Source organism: Chiloscyllium punctatum, chromosome 1 (genome assembly GCF_047496795.1).
Source record: "Chiloscyllium punctatum isolate Juve2018m chromosome 1, sChiPun1.3, whole genome shotgun sequence".
NCBI classification, from domain to species: Eukaryota; Metazoa; Chordata; class Chondrichthyes; order Orectolobiformes; family Hemiscylliidae; genus Chiloscyllium; species Chiloscyllium punctatum.
In genome coordinates this window covers 25,369,823-25,390,453 of record NC_092739.1, presented here as the reverse complement: position 1 = coordinate 25,390,453, position 20,631 = coordinate 25,369,823, and the positions used below count along the sequence as shown (strand labels likewise).

At 40.1% G+C, this 20,631-nt stretch overlaps 1 protein-coding gene across 3 annotated transcripts in view; it reads left to right on the top strand.

The window, feature by feature from the left end:
• The window catches only part of lratb.1 (lecithin retinol acyltransferase b, tandem duplicate 1), a 164,642-nt gene that overhangs the window by 112,096 nt on the left and 31,915 nt on the right, over positions 1-20,631 (top strand). For all 3 annotated transcript variants that reach the window (XM_072580874.1, XM_072580952.1, XM_072581028.1), the window contains exons 14-16: positions 10,841-10,880; positions 16,018-16,069; positions 18,322-18,433. In XM_072580874.1, the coding sequence (XP_072436975.1) occupies positions 10,841-10,880; positions 16,018-16,069; positions 18,322-18,433 (204 nt within the window). The remainder of the gene's footprint in view (positions 1-10,840; positions 10,881-16,017; positions 16,070-18,321; positions 18,434-20,631) is intronic.

Here is a 20,631-nt window from a genome sequence, read left to right as displayed (position 1 = left end):
TGCTGTCGATATTTTGTGTAAATGATTTCATTTTATCCTTGAACCTGTACATTGTTTGCTCTGCCCTCTTGCTGTCTAATGTGCTCATTAGATGGATCTTGCGTCCACAAACCAAACAGGATTAATAGTGAAATGCATGGCAAAGATAATTTGAAGTAGGCTTTTGGGAAAGGTGGGAGATGTAGAATATAACTGAACCTGTCTTGACTTCTCTGCAATGTTTTAAAGTTCTCTTGAAATGATTATTGCTGGGACAATGGATCTCCATTAGGCAAAATTTCCACAGCTAGCTAATGGGTCGATGGTGCAGAAACAGCAGATCTTTCCCCTAATTATCATTTATAGTTTGGAAATCCAAATTGATTCATTCATTGGATATTGACGTCACTGCCAAGGCTGTCACTTATTTCTAGTCCCTAGTTATCCTTCAGAAGAAGGAGGCTGTGTGTGAGTGACTTCCATAACTTTATTCTATGGCCAAGTTGGGATGGCGCACAATGTGGAGGGAAACTTGGAGATTATTGATGTTCCTATCTAGGTGCTAACTATCTTGTTAAGAGGTAAAGCTCATTGTTTGTGGTGTGCTGCCAAAGAAGATTTAGTGAGTTGCTGAAAAGAGAAATAGTGGTTCTATTCTGGGTGCTAGGAATGCTGTGTAGATATTCATTCAAATTCCATCATATATACTGGCTAGATATTTTTTAATCAAACTGTTCAGAGATGTTATTGCTTATACACCTCTGGAGCAGATGGGACTTGAACCAGGTTTCCTGGCTCAGAGATAGGAACACTACACTGTGCCAAAGAGCTGGGGTATTTAAATTCAACTAATTAATTAATTCCAGACTAACAAGCTAGTTTCAATAATGCTAACCATGTAATGCCAGATGGTCGTGAAAATCAATTGAGTTCATTAATGTCCTTCAGGAAAGGAAATATGCTGTTCTTACCTGACCTGGATCACATTTTAATATAGGTCCACAACATTGTAGTTGACTCTTAAATGCTCCTTGAGAGAACCACTCAGATGTATCGAATCACTATTTTAAGTTGATTAGTTTGTGATACCCAGCATTAACTTTAGAACCATTCATGACAAAGGTACACCCAACCTCAGTACCATCTGAGGACTTGAGCCAAAATTGTGACAGCTGTCCCACAAACTAATCAAGCAACAGCCTGATGTAATCACTCACCTAATCGGATCTTTCAACCAATGTACCCAACTCCAGCATTACCATGCCCAAGTATGCTCTGACCCACTGAGGAAGCTGTGGCCCTGGAAACCCTCAACATTGACTCTGCACCCTATTTTTTGTCATGGTATCAGGCCAAACATGAGCAAGAAACTTGCTTAATTATTATCTGCCTTCTCTCAACTGTTGAATTAGTGTTTTCCATGTCTAACGTAATTTGGAGAAAAGATTGAAGACAAAAGGACACAGTGCCCATCCCCAAGTACCGAGCCCTGAACCATAGCTGCAATACTGGACCAGAAGTCTACAATACAAATCCCACAACCAATAAATCAGGTCAAAGTTCTGAAGCCCTCTTAAACCCAACTAAATGATAATTGATAATAGAACGAGTAATGGGAGAAGGGAACTTCATGAATATAACATTCTGATGATGGATGCCAGCACCTCAAAGCAAAAAACAAAAACATTGACAACGATCTCAAGGTAAAAGTGCTAAGTGGATGATCCATCTCAGCCTTTTCCTGAGATCCACGCCATTAAACTGATAGAATTCAATTCACTGCAAGTGATTTCAAGAACAGCTGAGTGCATTGGCTACAGGAAAACTTTGTCCCTGACAACAGTCCAGTTGTTGCAGTGAAGGCTTGAACTTCAGAATGAGCCACGTTCCTCAGCAAACTATTCTAGTAATAGCACTTGGCAAAGAGGAAAATTGTCCAGGTATGTCTAGCCATAAAAAAGCATGACAGATTCAGTCCAGCCAGTTAATGTCTAATCAATCCACCCTCAGTCATCAGCAAAATGAGGGCACATATTGTCAACAGGGCTACTGAGTCAAAATCTTGAAATTTGTTCTCTAATAGTACTCTGGATGTATCTACACTAAATTGATTGCAATCGCCACCATTTTCCTGAGGTTAGTTAGAGCCAGCCAATACTGTAAATGCTGGTCTATACAGTAATACCTGAATGTGTGCCGTTGTAGGATAAAAAAGTCTAACTTTTTATCTTTTACAAATTTAATTTGGGTTGTAGTTGGCATTAAACTGATATCTACAGTCTAAATTATGTAGTTGCCAGCCTTAAATAAAGGTTGTTTTGAGCGTTTTGGTGAAGCAGCAGTTTAAATAAGAGCCAGCTAAAACTGGATCCTCATCAAATGAGCCAGATAGACTTTGTTTTTGGAGCAGATAAAATAGGCCAATTTAGCATGTCCTGACTACTTGATGTGACTTGGAATAGAGTTGCAGAATTAAGTGATTCAGGGAATGAAGCAGTGGAAGGAAAGAGTTGTTCTTTTGCTTTTGTCTAATCTCTTTCAGCCTCCAGGAATTGATTCTTACATTGCACAGGAGAAGAAGCTGGTAAATTGGTGAGTATTTGGTAACTGTTGAATGTTTATACTACTTGATGGTTCAAAATGGTGTAGCAGCTGGTGGTAAGCTTCATAAAATATATAAAAATATAATGTTGATAATACAATGAATAGATCCTTAGAACATATGGGGCAGGTGAGAAGCCACAATTGCAGCATGTAGGATTTCTCAGAAACCACTTTGGGCTCAACCAAACACGTGTGGTATGACTTTGAAGGTCAAGCAGCTTTGACTCTGATTTTGAACTGGAAACTGGACCATGTATGACAGACACTGCGATATATCATGGAAGGGGGATAGTTATCAGTATTCTTTGTATCAAGGGGCAATCATACCTCTTAGGGTTGGAATGTCTTTTGTTGACCAATATTCAGGGAGTGGAAAATGTGAATTTGGGTGTGGCAATAAGAGGATCCACAGTGGTAAACCAAAGTGTAAAATTAAGCCAAAGAGAAAGCTATTAATATGGGAATGAATAAACAAACCATGATAGGAAGAAATATAGTATGAACCTAAGAGTCAACTAACAAATATGATCAGAATTTACAAGAGAGAGTAGAAGGATAAAGCTAAAGGCTCTGTATCTGTTGGTATCATTCAAAACAAAATGGATGAACTGCAAGTGCAAATAGAAGTGAGTAAGTATCATCGATAGCCAATGCATTGATTTGGCTGCAGGCTAACATGAATTGGGACTTGAGTCTTGAAGGATATTGGACATTAAGAAATGAGAGGAAAGTGGGAAACTTGGAGGGGTGGCTCTGTTGGATAATGATGATATTAGTCCAATAGAGAGGGATGACCTAAGTTCAGGAAACCAAGACGTGGAAACATTTTGGGTAAAAGAATTCTACCCAAAATGTAAAGGCAAGAAGTAATTTGTGAGAGTGGAGTACAGGTCTCCTAACTGTGACAATGTATTAGTGTTGGCATAATGGAACAATCATGAGACCTTATCAGAAAGACAGGGTGAGAACAATGGCAGATTTTAAGCTACGTGTCAACTAGAAAGTCAGATGAGCAAAAGTAGCCGAGAAGAGAATTCTGGATTAATCAAGATGGCGGACAGGAAAAATTGTGGTGATAAGAGCTGCTCCTTTTTTTGAGGTATTTTACGTGTCGGAGGTAATTTCCTTGAATTCCAGGAACAGCATTTACTGTTCTATGTGCTGTTGTGTTGTTTTGGAACTTTGGAGAAAAAAAAGTCAAAGCAAAGGCACTTTTAAAAGGGAGAAGGACAGACAATAGGCAGCACATGGTCAGTGAAGGAGAGAGAGCAAGAAACCTACACTGCTAACTATGCAATGAATCTGCGTAGTTACTGCCTTTGCTATTTGAATTCATGTATCTCTGGACATCAGAGTGCAGATAGGAAAGCTTAACAAACAGCAAAATTCATAACTGATTTTGGATTTGTGTGGGAGAGCTCACAGCACAGGAACATATAAATGAATAGTTCTGAAGTGTAGCCTTACTGTAAATCTAACAATGGTGAGTTAAGTGGGTTCTTTCTTGATTATATGTTTTATTGTGATCTGTCACTTGATTGAATTTTAAAAATATAAGTCACAAGCATTAAGTTAACCTGGGGCAGTGTTCTTTTTAAGAGCAATAAGATGATGCTATTTTTTGGGTCTGTAGATTGTGAAGGAGTAAAGACGGCCTTTAATAGAGTGATATGTTCTTGTCGGATGTGAAAATTTGCATGTTACTGAGGATTATGTCTGCAGGAAATATCTTTGGTTGTGAATCCTATCAGATCAAATAGATCAATTGAAGCGACATTTAGAGATAATGAGAAATTTAAGAGTAAGGGGGTGTGATGGATAGCAGTTCTTGGAAGGGAGAAAAGCCGCAGATACAATCAGCTAGATGGGTTAACTCCAGGAAGGGTAGGAGAGATAGGCGGGTAGTGCAAGAGTCTTCTGTGGCTATCCTCATTTCAAGCAATTATGCTTTTTTGGAAAATGTAAGGGATGATGGACTCTCAGCGGAATGTAGCACAATCAGCCAAGTTTCTGGTATCGAGACTGGCTCTAATGTAAGGAGGGATATGTCAGGTTCCAAGCGATCGATTGTGATAGGGGAATCTCTAGTCAGAGGCACAGACAGACGGTTTTGTGGCCAGCAGCGCAAATTCAGAATGGTGTGTTGCCTCCCTGCTGGTGCCAGGATCAAGGATGTCTCAGAGAATGTGTACAATATTCTCAAAGCAGAGAGGGACCAGCAGGAGGTCATTGTACACATTGGAACTAATGACATAAGAAGGGAAAAGGATGAGATTCTGAAGGGAGAATATAGAAAGTTAGGCAGGAATTTAAAAAGGAGGTCCTCGAGGATAGTAATATCTGAATTACTCCCGGTGCTTCGAGCTAGTGAGGGTAGAAATAGGAGGATAGAGCTGATGAATGGCTAAGGAGCTGGTGCATGGGAGAAGGGTTCACATTTTTGGATCATTGGAATATCTTCTGGGGAAGAAGGATGGATTGGACTTGAATTGGAAGGGGACTAATATACTGGCAGAGAGATTTATTAGAGCTGCTCAGGAGGATTTAAACTACGAAGATGGGGGGGTGGGACACAGGGAGATAGTGAGGAAAGAGGTCAATCTGAGACTGGTACAGTTGGGAAAAGAAGTGAGTCAAACAGTCAGGGCAGGCAGAAACGAAGCAGAGAACCAGGTAGGATGAATAAATTAAAATGCATTTACTTCAATGCAAGAGGCCGAACAGGGAAGGCAGATGAACTCGGCATGGTAAAGAACTTAGGACTGGGATATCATAGCAATTAAAAGAACATGGCTCATGGATGGACCAACTGACAGCTTAATGTTGCAGGATAAAAATGCTATAGGAAGGATAGAAAGGGGAGCAAGGGAGTTGGGGGGTTGGCAGTGGAGTGGTGTTTTTGGTAAGGGATAGCATATTAGCTGCATTTCGAGAGGATATTCCTGGGAATACATCCAAGGAAGTTATTTGGGTGGAACTGAGAAGTAAGAAAGGGATGATCACCTTATTGGAATTGTACTATAGAGCACCGAATAGTCAGCGGGAAATTAAGAAACAATTTGTAAGGAGATTTTACTTACCTGTAAGAATAATAGGGTGGTTATGGTAGGGGATTTTAATTTTCCACACATAGACTGGGACTGCCATAGTGTTGAGGGTTTAGATGGAGAGGAATTTATTAAGTGTGTACAAGAAAATTTTCTGATTCAGTATGTGGGTGTACCTACTCTTGGGAAATAAGGCAGGGCAGGTGACTGAGGTGTCAGTGGGGGAGCACTTTGGGGCCAGCGACCATAATTCTATTAGTTTTAAAATAGTGATGGAAAAGGATAGACCAGATCTCAAATTTGAAGTTCTAAGTTGAAGGAAGGCTAATTTTGACGGTATTAGGCAAGAACTTTTAAAAGCTGACTGGAGACAGATGTTCACAGCTAAAGGGATGGCTAGAAAATGGGAATCCTTCAGAAATGAGATAACGAGTATCCAGAGACAGTATATTCCTCTTAGGGTGAAAGGAAACACTGGTAGGTGTGAGGAATACTGGATGACTAGAGAAATTAAGGTTTTGTTTAAGAAAAGGAAGGAAGCATATGTCAGGGAAAGACACGAGAGATCAAGTGAATCCTTAGAAGAGTATAAAGGCAGTAGAAGTATACTTAAGAGAGAAATCAGGAGGGCAAAAAGGGGACATAGATAGTTTTGGCAAATAGGGTTAAAGAGAGTCCAAAGGGTTTCATTAAGGACTAAAGCGTAACTCGAGAGAGAATAGGGCCCCTGAAAGATCAGCAAGGCAGCCCATGTGAGACAGGAGAGAAACTACACGGGTATTTTGCATCAATGTTTACTGTGGAGAAGGACACGGAAGATATAGAATGTAAAGACATAGATGGTGACATCTTGAAAAGTGACCATATTACAGAGGAGAAGGTGCTGGATGTATTGAAATGCATACAATTGGATAAATCCCCAGGTGTACCCTAGAGCTCTGTGGGAAGCTAGGGAAGTGATTGCTGGGCCCCTTGCTGAGATATTTGTATCATTGATAATCACGGTTGAGGTACTGGAAGACTGGAGGGTGGCTAAAGTGCTGCCACTATTTAAGAAAGCTAGTAAGGAAAAGCCAGGGGACCATAGACTGGTGAGCTTGATGTCAGTGGTGGGCACATTTTTGGAGACAATCCTAAAAGTAAGGACAAATTAGATAGTCAGCATGGCTTTGTGCGTGGAAAATATTGTCTCATGAACTTGATTGAGTTTTTTGAGGAAGTGACAAAAAGGATTGATGAGGGCAGAGCAGTGGACGTGATCTATATGGACTTCAGTAAGCATTCGACAAGGGTCCAGAAGGGACTGTGGTTATCAAGAATAGATCACATGGAATACAGTGAAAACCAACCGTTTGGCTATAGAACTGACTCAAAAGTAGAAGGCAGTGGATGGTGATGGAGGGTTGCTTTTCAGACTGGAAGCTTGTGACCAGTGGAGTTCCACAAGGATCGGTGCTGGGTCCACTACCTTTCGTCATTTGGATGTGAACAAAGGAGATATAATTACCAAAATTGGAGATGTAGTGGACAGCAAAGAAGGTTACCTCAGAGTACAACGGGATCTTGATCAGATGGGCCAATGGGCTGAGAAGTGGCAGATGGAGTTTAATTCAGATAAATGCGAGGTGTTGCATTTTGGAAAAGCAAATCTTAGCAGGACTTATACACTTAATGGTAAGGTCCTAGGGAGTGTTGCTGAACAAAGAGACCTTGGAGTGCAGGTTCATACTTCCTTGAAAGTAGTCACAGGTAGATAGGATCATGAAGAAGGCATTTGGTATGCTTTCCTTCATTGGTCAGAGTACTGAGTCGGGAGGTCATGTTGCGGCTCTACAGGACATTGTTTAGGCCACTTTTGGAATATTCTAGTCTCCTTCCTATCAAAAGGATGTTGTGAAACTTGAAAGGGTTCAGAAAAGATTTACAAGGATATTGCCAGGGTTGGAGGTTTGAGCTATAAGGAGAGGTTGAATAGGCTGGGGCTGTTTTCCCTGGAGCGTCGGAGGCTGAGGGCTGCCTTATAAAATCATGAGGGGCATGGATAGGATAAATAGCCAAAGTCTTTTCCCTGGGTTGGGGGAGTCCAGAATTAGAGGGTATAGATTTATGGTGAGAGGGGAAAGATATAAAAGAGACCTAAGGGGCAAGCTTTTCACTCAGAGGATAGTACGGGTATGGAATGAGCTGCCAGGGGAAGTGGTGGAGGCTGGTACAATTGGAACATTTAAAAAGCATCTGGCTGGGCATATGAATAGGAAGGGTTTTGAGGGATATGGACTAAGTGCTGGCAAATGGGACTAGATTAGATTAGGATATCTGGTTGGCATGGTCAAGTTGGACCGAAAGAGTCTGTTTCTGTGCAGTATAGTTTCACAGTGTTAGAAGCAGAAGTAGGCCATTTGTCCCACTGTACATCTCTATGACGAGTTCATAGAATGTTTTGGGGATAGTTTCTTAGTGTGTTTTGGAGTTAACCAGGGAACAAGCTATAATAGACCTCTTATTATGTAATGAGATGGGATTAATTAATGATTTCACGTCGCAGGTGCTGTTGATATTGGAGCCCATAATATGTTTGAGGTTACATTCCATTTGAGGTAGAAAGGAGCAGATCTGAAACTAATGTTTTCACTTTAAGTAAATGCCATTTGAGGGCATGAAAGTAGAATTAGCAAATTATCTTAAATATTAGGTCAGTGCGGATGCAATAGCAGATATTTAAAGGGATATTTCAGAATACTTAGAATAAATACATTCCAACGAATAAGAAAATTCCAAGAACAGACCCACCATTCATTGATAACTAGAAATGTTAAAGATAGTATTAAACTAAAAGGAAAAGCAGACCATTGTGCAAGACACATGGGAAGTCAAAAGATTGAACAGACTGTTGAAAAAAACAAAGTAGGAGAAATTAGTCCAGAAAGTTGTTAGACTAATACTTGGAATGGGCAAATTCTCTTATCAGGAAAGGTTGGATAGACTAAGCTTGTATCCATTTGAGTTTAGGAGAGTAATTGAAACATGTAAAATTCTGAGGGTAGGGTAGATGTGAAGAGGATGCTTCCTGCATGGCAGAATCCAGGGGTCATCTTGTAAAATACAAGGTTTGTCCATTTAAAACAAAGATTTTTTTTCTCTAAGGGTTACAAGTCTTTGAAACGCTCTTAGTGAAAAGTTGGTGGAAGCAGAATCCTTGATTTTTTTTTTAAGTCAGTGAAAGATGCTTGTTAAACAAGGGGTCAAAACGTTATTAGGTGGGCAGGTAAAAGTTATAATCAGATTCTGTTGAATGGCAGAGCAACTATTTCAATGTATTGAGTTCAGCTTCATGTGCATTTGAAAACTTGTGTTTTTTTTAACTATGTTTCACTTAAAAACTGAGAGAAGATAACCTTATTTACTATGGAGCAGTGGAGACATGTGATGCTTGGCACCGTTGTCAGTATCTGGGACAGTGACAACAATTCAGTGGGTTACCGTAGGCAACCCATGGAACTGTGGAGAAAGCATTTCCCAAAACAGGATAAGTGAAAAGGAATAATCAGAGAACTATTGCTTTCCAATATTATAAACAATGTTACTAATAATGAAGGGTGTAATAGAACAAAAAGCAATTTGAAAAGAACACTAATTATAACCAAAAACATGGGAATGAATGAAGTGATGATTCTGCAACCCAACCCTCAAGAATTCAGAACTAAAATTAAAACATTAAAGGTGTTGCCATACGGTAATCAGAATAGAAATGGTAAGATGGAAGATGTAAATGTCTGGATGGAGAAATGACCTGGAAGGTAAGGGTTCATATTCCAGCAGATAACAGGTCACAATGAGATCAGTTGTGAGCAGAAGAGCCGTACATATGGCAACCAGCTTCACTGAGATGTGAAAAGTGCCCCCCCCGCCGAGAAATCTCAAGGAGTATTTAAACTGATGTGGCATGAGGGATGGAAGAAACAGGATAAGAGTTTAGAGAGGATAAAAAGCTGCCAGAAAATGAAAAGAGAAAAATGTAGTAAAGTTGAAATCGAAAGCAACCTATTGAGGAGGGTAAGATTATAAACTTACTTTTAATTGGATGAATTATATTGAACAAAGTTGTTAAGTTTGAGGCAATGCTGTATGGGGTGGCTGGACTGACATTATACCAAAGACATGGTGTCTACATTGTCATGTTAATCCATTCTTACTGGACTGCTTTTCACCTTTGTTATGTTTGGTCCAAGCACTCCAACTTGTGCCTAAGATAGCCTTTTCCCCAGCTTCTCATTTATCCTTTCTATGAGGACAATGTTCCTGGATCAGTTGAAGTAAAGCTTTATTCTGAATTTAGAACTTTCCCCTGTACAGAACTCTTTCAGATGGTCCAGAAATCTGGATCCACCCATCCATTCTTTCTGGATAGGTATATGCTAATTTTTCAGTCAGTTTCTCCCTAACCTGCTCCATATGACACTGGCAATAATCTTCAGATTACTGTCTTCAAGGTCCAGCTCTTCAAACTTCTTTGGCATATTCAGCGCTTCTTTATGAAACAGCTCACAATTTCAAGTTGTTGGTATATGATGGTGTAACATGTGCTGAATAGTTTTACTATTGGACAGGTCTTTATATAGGTCACCATGGTATCATTCATGAAAGTAAAAGACACCAGAAATCACTATGGATGGTTTTTGGGGTGGGTTTGGGGTGTTGTCCCAGAGAGATAGTCTCACTGGAGAATTATTCCAATTGGATCATGCACATTCTGTTGATCAAGAATCCTCCCTGTCCTGGATGTCAATTTGGAACGAACCAAGTTGGGAAAATTAAGAGATACTTATATGTGTGGTATCTTATTCTAATCATTCAAAGTGAAGGATCATTCCATATCATTGGATTTTATTTAAAAGTGCGCAGGCTTTAGATGATTTAGTGTTCTCACTTGGTTAATGTTTATTCCTCTTTATAATCATAAGATAGCTGTGTTTTTTCTTAAGTGGTAGTTTTATCACATGAGCCAAGACAATTTCACATTGACATTTTCAAACAGAGCTGACTGGGTGTTCTCTCCCTTTTGCCTCATCAGCCCAATCTGCACCTTATCCTCCTCCTTCCTCACCTTGTCCTTCTTTCTCAGACAATTGAAACCCTACTTTAGGTCTGTCAAAAGTGAATCTTAAAGCTTTCGGCATTACCAATTAAATATTTTATTTTGTTTTCTATAGCGCCAGGTCTAACTGGAATTGTTGGAGGAAGACCCAAGGTGTAAGTATGCAAGCTTGACAAATATATATATACATGCTGAAAATGTGTTGCTGGAAAAGCGCAGCAGGTCAGGCAGCATCCAAGGAGCAAGAGAATCGATGTTTCGGGCATGAGCCCTTCTTCAAGAATGAGGAAAGTGTGTCCAGCAGGCTAAGCTAAAAGGAAGGGAGGAGGGACTTGGGAGAGGGGCGTTGGAAATGCGATAGGTGGAAGGAGGTCAAGGTGAGGATGATAGGCCGGAGTGGGGGTGGGGGTGGAGAGGTCAAGAAGAAGATTGCAGGTTAGGAAGGAGGTGCTGAGTTCAAGGGATTTGACTGAGACAAGATGGGGAGAGGGGAAATGAGGAAACTGGAGAAGTCTAAGTTTCATCCCTTGTGGTTGGAGGGTTCCTAGGCGGAAGATGAGGCGCTCTTCCTCCAGCCGTCGTGTTGCTATGGTCTGGCGATCGAGGAGTCCAAGGACCTGCATGTCCTTGGTGGAGTGGGAAGGGGAGTTGAAGTGTTGAGCCACGGGGTGGTTGGGTTGGTTGGTCGGTCCGGGTGTCCCAGAGGTGTTCTCTGAAACATTCCACAAATAGGCGGCCAGACTTCAGACTTCTCCAGTTTCCTCATTTCCCTTCCCCCCACCTTGTCTCAGTCAAATCCCTTGAACTCAGCACCACCTTTCTAACCTGCAATCTTCTTCCTGACCTCTCCGCACCCCACCCCCACTCCAGCCTATCACCCTCACCTTGACCTCCTTCCACCTATCGCATTTCCAACGCCCCTCTCCCAAGTCCCTCCTCCCTACCTTTTATCTTAGCCTGCTGGACACACTTTCCTCATTCCTGAAGAAGGGCTCATGCCCAAAATGTCGATTCTCCTGCTCCTTGAATGCTGCCTGACCTGCTGCGCTTTTCCAGCAACACATTTTCAGCTCTGATCTCCAGCATCTGGAGTCCTCACTTTCTCCTCAAATATATATATATGTGTGTGTTTAGTTTAAAGATCAAATTAATTGGCAAATATATGCAATTTGTATGTTAATACTCATTGGGGCCTTAGAACAAACTGTCTGTACACCAGTAAACAATTTCATCACATCAGAATTATCTGTGAATGCTGCATGTAGTTGTTTTTGAGTCTGAAGCCCTTTGTGCAAGAGTGCACTTCTGAAATGTTATGTTGTCTGAAAATTGCATTCCAGAATAGGTAACTGTTTGTATGCCCAGTGGATGCAGTAATAGCCTTTCATTAACTATGAGAGTAAGTGCACTTTTAGAAATAGTGCCAGGCACTCTTGAGTGTATCTCTGAAGTGGAGTCCTTCAACTTTCACTTTATCCTTTTATATTTTTGTTGCATGCAAACTGATGGTTGTTTCTTGAGAACAAATAGGAAAAGACTTATGTCATCTAAATCTCTGCTCTCAAAATCCACAAAGTGGTAAGTCTTGTGCACCATCAAAGATGTGGAATTTGCTTTGTTTTAATGAATATATGCTACCTACAGGATATTGACCACATCTAGCATACTATTAGTGCAAGTACCCTGAATATCGGTCCATTCTAAAACACTGTGGAAATAAAAGTGAAGTCACTATGGTCTTACCGGACCGTAAGGCTGCTCTCTTATTAGAGGTATATGACTGATAGTGGTTTAACCGAAGGGTCACTACAGTTCTCAGGTTAGTGCGGGAATTGAGCCCACACTTTTGACATCATTCAGTATTGCAAACCAGCTAATCAACCCCTCTTGGAAATATTGAATTAAGTATCATATTACAAAACATGTTAACATTTAGCATGTTAACAAAGCATGTCATGGAATGCAATGTAGCTAGTATGTGGCTCGATTCAAATTTTATAATTCATTCCATGAAGTTCTTGTGGTAGTGCCACTACCTCTGAACCTAGAGACCTGAGTTCAAGTCCCACTTGCTGTTGATGTGCGTCATAACATCACTGAAGAGGTTGATTAGAATACATAAATATTGTGAGCAGAAAATAACTTATTGACTGATATGTACCTAATGCAGAATTTGTTTGGGCTCACTAATTGTGCTTTCATAATTTTAGTGAATGAAATAATTTAAAGCAAAGCTCAATAGTTAGTCTATCTGTATGATGGCAAGGATTTTATGGGCTAGCAGTGGCCCAGTCTCCAGGCCAGAAAGTTGGCAGCAAAACCCTTCAGCTAGTCATAGAAGCTCAACCAGATTTTACCACTCTTGCCCTACAGTCGGAGATTCCACACCTTTTGTAAGGGATGAGATGTGTCCTCAAATAGTTGACCATTCACAGGGTTGGCAACTGTTCATTTCCAACAGAATCACAGGAGTAGTGGCTGCTGGTGGGATTGCTGCTGGCCCAACATGCTCATGTTTTGGTGACCAGTTTCATGTGACATTAAGTGGGGGCTTGAAACAACTTGCTGTATGTATTTTGACACCTATGGAATTATTGTTACATGTGCAGAATTTTAAGGGTATTTCTTAACTGGTGTCAATCAAGTTGAGTTTAAAATGAAAGAAGGTCATTTTGGCATCGTTACAGGTCATTCTGCTGTAACACACATTTTGTTAACGTGAGTTCACTATAATGTGATTGACAAATTGGGGCACTGTTTCTAAAGCACAAACTTTTAAAACGTGTTGGCTGTGACGTGATTATATCGCCAACTCTTTTAGCGCTATTTCTAAAGTGCAATTTTTCTATAATGCGGAGTTGCACAGGAACTCAACCATTGCATAGAAGAACATACTAAATTTTGATCTCACTTTAAAAATAGTGCACAGAATCCTGTCAGATGAGCTGACTGGTAAAGTGAACTTTGAATTGAGATCTTCTGGTCAATATGGATCTTCTGCCTTAATTAGTTGTATCATTGGGAAACCAGTCCAAATATTGACATTGTGCCTTTAACATAATAAAACATGTCAAAGTGCTTCACAAGGAATTATAAAGCAATGTTTATATTGACCAGTTGAGAGATATTAGTAAAGAAGGGCAAACCTTAGTCAATACTTTGGTTCTGAGAAGCAGCTTAAAGGAGGAAAGAACTATAGATGCATAGGGATTTGAAGGGACCTTGGCAGCTAAAGGCACACAAATCTTGAGTGGTGTGGTTAAAATCAGGGATGCTCAGGCCAGAATTGAAGGAGGACAGATATGTCAGAGCATTGTGGAACTGAAGCAGATTGCAAGGGATAAAAAAGAGTGAAACTGTAGAAAACAATGAAGAGAAGTTCATAATTGAAGCATTGCTGAACCAGGTATGGGTCAGTGTACATATTGGGTAATGGGTGAACAGGACTTAGCAGATGTAAAGCTGATAGAGTAGTTCTGGATTACCTGACGTTTACAAAGTTTAGAATATGAGAGGCTGGCCAAGAGTGCATTGGAATATTTAAGGCTAGAGGTATCGAAGTCTTGGATAAAGGTTTCAGCCACAGAGAGCTAAAGTGGATGCAGAGTCAGATGATTTATTTTGGAAGTGATTATTGAGATGGCAGATATGTGTTTGGAAGCATAACTATGGCACCAAGATTGTGAACAGTGTGGTTCAACCTCAGACAGTTACTACAAAGAGTGATGCTGATAGGTGATAAGGAATAAAGTATACAGCAGGGTGTAAAAATAATGGCTTTGCCATTCCCAGTATTTAATTCAGTTTGTTTGGCCCTCAAAATAAAAGTAAGCAACAAAAACCGAAACTGTTGGTGAAACCCAGCAGACCTGGCAGCATCTGATAAAGTGTCACTGGACTCAAAATGTTAACTTTGCTTTCTTCCTACAGATACTGCTAGACCTGCTGAGTTTTGCCAGCGTTTCTGTTTTTCTTTCAGGTCTACAGCATCTACAGTTCTTGGTTTTATTTTACATCAGGCAAGCAGCCTGACTGGAGACAGTGAAATAACTAAAAAAAGTAGAGCTGAATGATTGCCAGTGTAAAACTGAAAACTGATGTTGTGCTTTCCGAAAATATTGCCAAGAAGTAGAATGTACATGAGAATAAGAGCGGGTATCAATGGTAACGTTGCAGGAAATTCCTTGGCTATAATTACATGGTTAAGTATGCAACCAGGCTAGAGAGCCATGGGAAGGAGGATAGTGTCAAAGGCAGCAGATAGGATGATGAAAGTGAAAGGTTAACCTTTGTCACAGTAACACACGATGTCATTGTGAGCCATTCACAACAATGGAAGGGTCAAACCCTGTTTGGAAAAGTTCAAGCATATAGTCTTGGAGAGGTAATCCAGAAGGTGACAGGCATTCAATTACTTTGAAGAGGGAAAGAAGATTGTATGTGGGGGTGGTAGTTTGCAGGCTCAGGGTTGTTTTCTTGGGGAGAGATGAGAGATTATGACAGATTTGAAGGAGAAAGCAACAATGTCTGAGGTGAGAGAATGAATAACAGTAGCAGTTAAATAGGATTCAGGGAGGGAAATTACGTGGCCATTGGTTTAGTGATGATAAGATTGAAGGATCAGGACTCACAGATAAGATAAGGTCAGAGAGGGTAAAGGAGGATGTAAAAGAGAAACTAGTCAGTGTGATTTTGGGGTAAGGGTGGGTTTTATTTAAAGGAAGTTTGGGAAAGGGAAGAGAAGCAAAGATCTAGTAGAGATATCTAATCAGATGAGTTCAATCTTAGAGCCAAAGAAGTTTTTGGTCTCTTCGCACCTACTGTTGGAGGTGTGTGGGAGAGAGATGGGATGGGAGGTTTAAGAAAACCATATACAGTGGAGAAAGGAATGCATCACAGGACAATCCTGGAAGTATGAGCAGTTTCTCCTGACAGATCTAGCTGAGAGTGGTTGAATCAGTTGTCTGCCATATCCATTCAAATCTGCATCCATTGGCCTGAGGAGACAAGAGATGAGAATTGTACCAAGATGAATGACCAGGGTGAGAGAGAGTAGTTGTTTTATTGGGGACTAAAGACTTAAAGGTGAGTAAATTGATAGATGTTGTAATGATTTGAAGACCAAAGGCTAGAAAGTTGGGATTTGATATTTTCCATTGTAGGTGTTGAAGAAGATTAGGTCGACTAAGGAAGGGGTTCCTGCATGTTTTCTTGTACTTCAGCCCTTGTACAAATTATACTTTCATAAGTTGTTATAAACCAACTCTAAATGTTCTTTTTATTTATTCATAGGTCTCCTGTTCTGAAGCCGTTCTTCTTTTTACATCCAAAACAGAATGTTGCGGTATAGTAAATGTGTTACATTCTCAAATGCATAGAGAAACAGTTTTACTCTGCACAGCCAAATTAAATCTACCTTGCGATTGGCGTTATGTGAATTGTGTATAATTTGGGGCTTTTTTTCATATAAATTCTGACTTGCGATGCAATTTTAGATTATTTGAGTATTCAGCATGTTCAGCTCCGAGTCAAAATATAATGAGTGAAAGCTTTGTGGCCTTGGGTTTCCCCTTGACCACACTTGATAATTCGGCACAAGTTGCCCAACATTAGCATAACTGGTGCAAAACCTCAGGGATTTTAGATACAATTTGCATTTAACTTCACTTTTATGTCCAGGGTTTCTTGTCCTAGTTTTAAAAAATTGTGATAGAGACAGGTCTCACCCCCACAACTCAAGAAGGTATTAATTGCCATTGCTAACTTCTGTTAATTAAACACATTTGTGGGCTGTGAATGGGGTTTATTAATTAAGCTTTTTTGGGGGGTGTGAGCGGGGGGAGCATATGAGCACTAACAGGAACATCATAAAAGCTTTTGAATACATAATTTTTGATTTACTAAAACTAACTGCAGTTGTCCAATATAACTAGCAAATAGTTTTGTATATTTGTTAGAAGTTGTTTAAAATTGAGTCAGCTGCAGGGATGCATTGGCACAGCTTATTTTTCTATAATTTTCTTATAGCTTTGACTGTATTAATCAAGTTGTAATACGATTAAGTATGTCAAGTGATTTGTTGAAAGCAAAATTGTTTTTTAAAGAATTTGATTCTAAAATAGAATCAGTTGTTCTGGTTTATGACAGATTTTACATTTGGCAATATGCCAATATTTTTGAGGAGGAAACTTGAAATCAAAAATATTTGGCAAAGCAGCAACAAGTTTGGGATGAATTTACAGCTGTTAGTCAACTGGCATCCAAAACAATAACCCTGCCTCTTTTATATTTACCAGTGAGTATTCAAATTGTTCATTAAGGATATATAGGGAGCTTCCCTCTTATATAAGTCTTTTTATGCTCATTAGTGCTCCTCCTCTTGCCCCATATTTGACCCCCATGCTTCTGTTTCACACGTAATTTATTCTCATCACTGGATTCTGTGTCTTCTACCTAGAAATAGAATTGATCAATTTATTCTAGGATGTTGCATGTTATTTTTGAATATTGCTATTTTTGGAAGTTTAACTGTGCTATCTATTAAGGTTTTTTTTGGTTTCATTTATTGTCATCAATGTCAACTTAGATAGCATTATTTTCTATCTTGTCTTTCCAGTGATACTCATTCACTCTTTCCTCGTACCAGTGCAGTTTTTTTCCTCATTCAATTATTTATCCAAGTCCCCTTTCAAAATTGCTGTTAAATTTATGACCTTATCAGGCAGGGTATTCCAAATCCTAACCCCTCATTGGCTGAGACAGCTTCTCTGATTTTTTTTTTGCCAAACACTTCAAATCTTTACTATAGCTATTGACCTATCAGCCATGGGAATAGTTTTATCTGAATTTACTCTAAATAAACCTTTTATGATTTTAAACATCTCTATCAAAGTTCCTGGTAACCTTCTATGCTGGAGAACAAACCCAGCTTCTCCAGTCTATCCAGATAACTCTAATCCCTCAAGCCTGGAGCCGTTCTAGTAAGTTTCTTCTGTACCCACTCCAAAGTATTTCCTCTTCCTTAAAAGTGTGATGCCTAGAATTGGACACAGCACTCCCATCAGAACCAAACTAGTAGTTTCTAAAGGTTTTGCAATACTTCCTAAGTTTTGTAATGTATGCCTCCACTTATTAAAGTCAGGATTCCACTTGCTTCAGTAATTGTTTTGTTAAAATGTCCTCACATTTTCTAAGGTTTTTGCACAAGTATTCACAGGACTGAATCTTGCACAGCCTTTAAAATGCCACCATTCAACATATATGCTCCCAACCAAATATATCACTTCATTTTCTTGGCAAAATAAATTAATATTATTTTGAAAGGATTGTAGCATTTTCGAGTCTCTCAATTTGACCTTTTCCTTTAGTCTGGATAAGCATAAGCGTGTTCATATCATAGGTAGCTTCCATGTTATAGCTGCACATTTAATGTGCAGTTAAAAAGGCATCTCAAAAAATATAAAATGGTGGTTGCCAACTGCATTTCTTATGGGCAGTGCTCCTTTTTGAGAGTAGCGCCCACCTAATCAACCTTGAAGTATCTTCAGCCTGTGATAATTTAGACTTTTTATAACTTATAACGTTATTATTTTGCAGATTGATATATTTCTGAATGGAAAGCATTTAGAAATGTTTAAAGAGGACTTGAACTATCCACCGTTACCTGCTCTAGAGGAAAATATAGAACAGAATGAGGATGACCTAAAAGGTGTGTGATTAGTGTTTTATCGATCTTGTGTTTCATTTTTAGCTGAATTGATTCATTTTTGTACATTGGCGGTACTCTATTTTCTAAACTCTACACTCATTTTATACTCCAGCTAATATTATGGTTTAAGTCTATGGGACACCATTTTAAAATACAGAACGCAATACAAAACACAGTTACTCTTTAAGGAAACAGTATAAACTCATTTCATTTTGAGAATTCAAGTTTTTTTCACTCTATAACATGACACTTGAAGTCACCTTGTCCAGAGTAGTAGAACCAGATGATATGCTTCAAAAAGATGTTAAATTTAAAATCAGTCTACGTTGAAGCAATAGGCTGAATCCTTCTTTTGTTTTGACTAAGTTTGAGTTGCATCAGGTCTTTTTGGAGGGGTCCACACTATGAAGCCTAGCACAATTTGTTTGGCATAGCTTACCAAACTTGCCTCTTTAATTACCACATGCCCATCCCTATGTTGTATCTTGTGTCCAATTTCTGCCCCCTCTTAGCACAATTGCTATAAGAACTCGGCATCTCTTTAGCCTATACCAATTTTTGACGGCTGTTATGCAATCAGACAAGCATGGTCAGTTAGCAGGTGCTCTGCACATTTGTCCCAGACATAGCATCAGCTCCCCACTTTGTGGTCAGAGTCTTGGAGGCATCGGTGAATGGCATGGGACTTGCTCTTTCCCAGGTCCAGCAGTGGACAGTACGACACAAAACTATGCAGCCTGGTCTATGTTGCCACCCGGGTTAAACCAGTTACAGTCCAGAGGAATGACCAGTGCTTTGGGAAGAAAATCAGTGTCCTCTTCCATCAGAAGTGTTAATTCCATTCTCTTCCTTCGGATACCTCTCACTCTAACACTGCTACTGAACTCATCTGCCAAGACTTATGCTCTAGCATTTTCATTAATGCCTGTAAGCATCACCTCTCGCTTGCTGATACCCACCTAACCCCCAACATGACTAACCTTGCACGCCCTCTGTGCTGCCTACTCACTCGCTTGGAAACCTCCCCAACTCCGCCAATAGGAGTGGCTGTGCCACCCACTTTCATTTTCCATATTACCTGCTTCTCTCTCATTCCAGAGCAAAACAGCCCACTGTAGGGCCGAGAGGGTGGTGCTCTGCTCATTCAGCTCGTCACCCTTTATAAAGCCAGGATCTTAACTCTGGCCAACATAAGCAGAATCTGGACTGACATTGCTGCCTTTGATTTACTATGCTGATGCCCCTAAGCAAAGGTTTACCCTTATCTTTATAGAGACATGCTGATAACTGTGGCAAGGATCTTTCCTTTATGCCAGGCTTTAATTCTGCATTAAATGGCCCAGCAAGAATGTGAGCCTGCATCTCAGGCTGAGGAGTAAAGCAGATAAGACAAGGCAGGATGCTGTACGCATCCAGGTAGGGTCAGAGCAAGTGATTGAGTGAAAAGACTGAAGATGCAACCGGGTCCAGTCCGTGAACTAGATGGATGTCCCTGAATGCACAGTGTCCTTGCAGCAGCATTACATTGAAAGTTGTCAGTGCAACCCAAGTTGTAGCATTGAAGTGCAGAAGTGTACTCCAAGTGAATGAGGAATGAGAAATGGCCCATGAGAGTTCTTACAGTGTGGAATGCCAGATGCCAATATTTATGGACATAAGATACATGATGCCCATGACACATGCTGGGAAATATTGGTAACAGTGTCCAATCAAGGACCTTCAGAGCCAACAGCAAGCTGAATCCACCGTGTGCTTTAGTTTCCTTGTCACATTTTGCTAATGCTAGCCTGTTTGGTAAGATGGAAGTCTGTTTTTTTATTCATTCATAGGAAATGAGCATCACTGGCAAGCAAGCATTTATTGCCTGCCCCTCGTTGCTTTTGGGAAGGTTTTTAACAAGTGGGTTAAGGTATCTAGGGGTATGATTCTTGTTTAGGGATTTGTACATTATAGACATGCAAGAGGTCCTGTGTTTAGGGTGGCACGGTGGCTCAGTGGTTAGCACTGCTACCTCACAGTGCCAGGGACCCGGTTCAATTCCATCTTTGGGTGACTGTCTGTGTGGTGATTGCACATTCTCCCTGTATCTGCGTGGGTTTCCTCTGGGTGTTCTGGTTTACTCCCACAATCCAAAAATGTGCAGGTTAGGTGAATTGGCCATGCTAAATTACTCATAGTGTTCAGGGATGTGCAGGCTA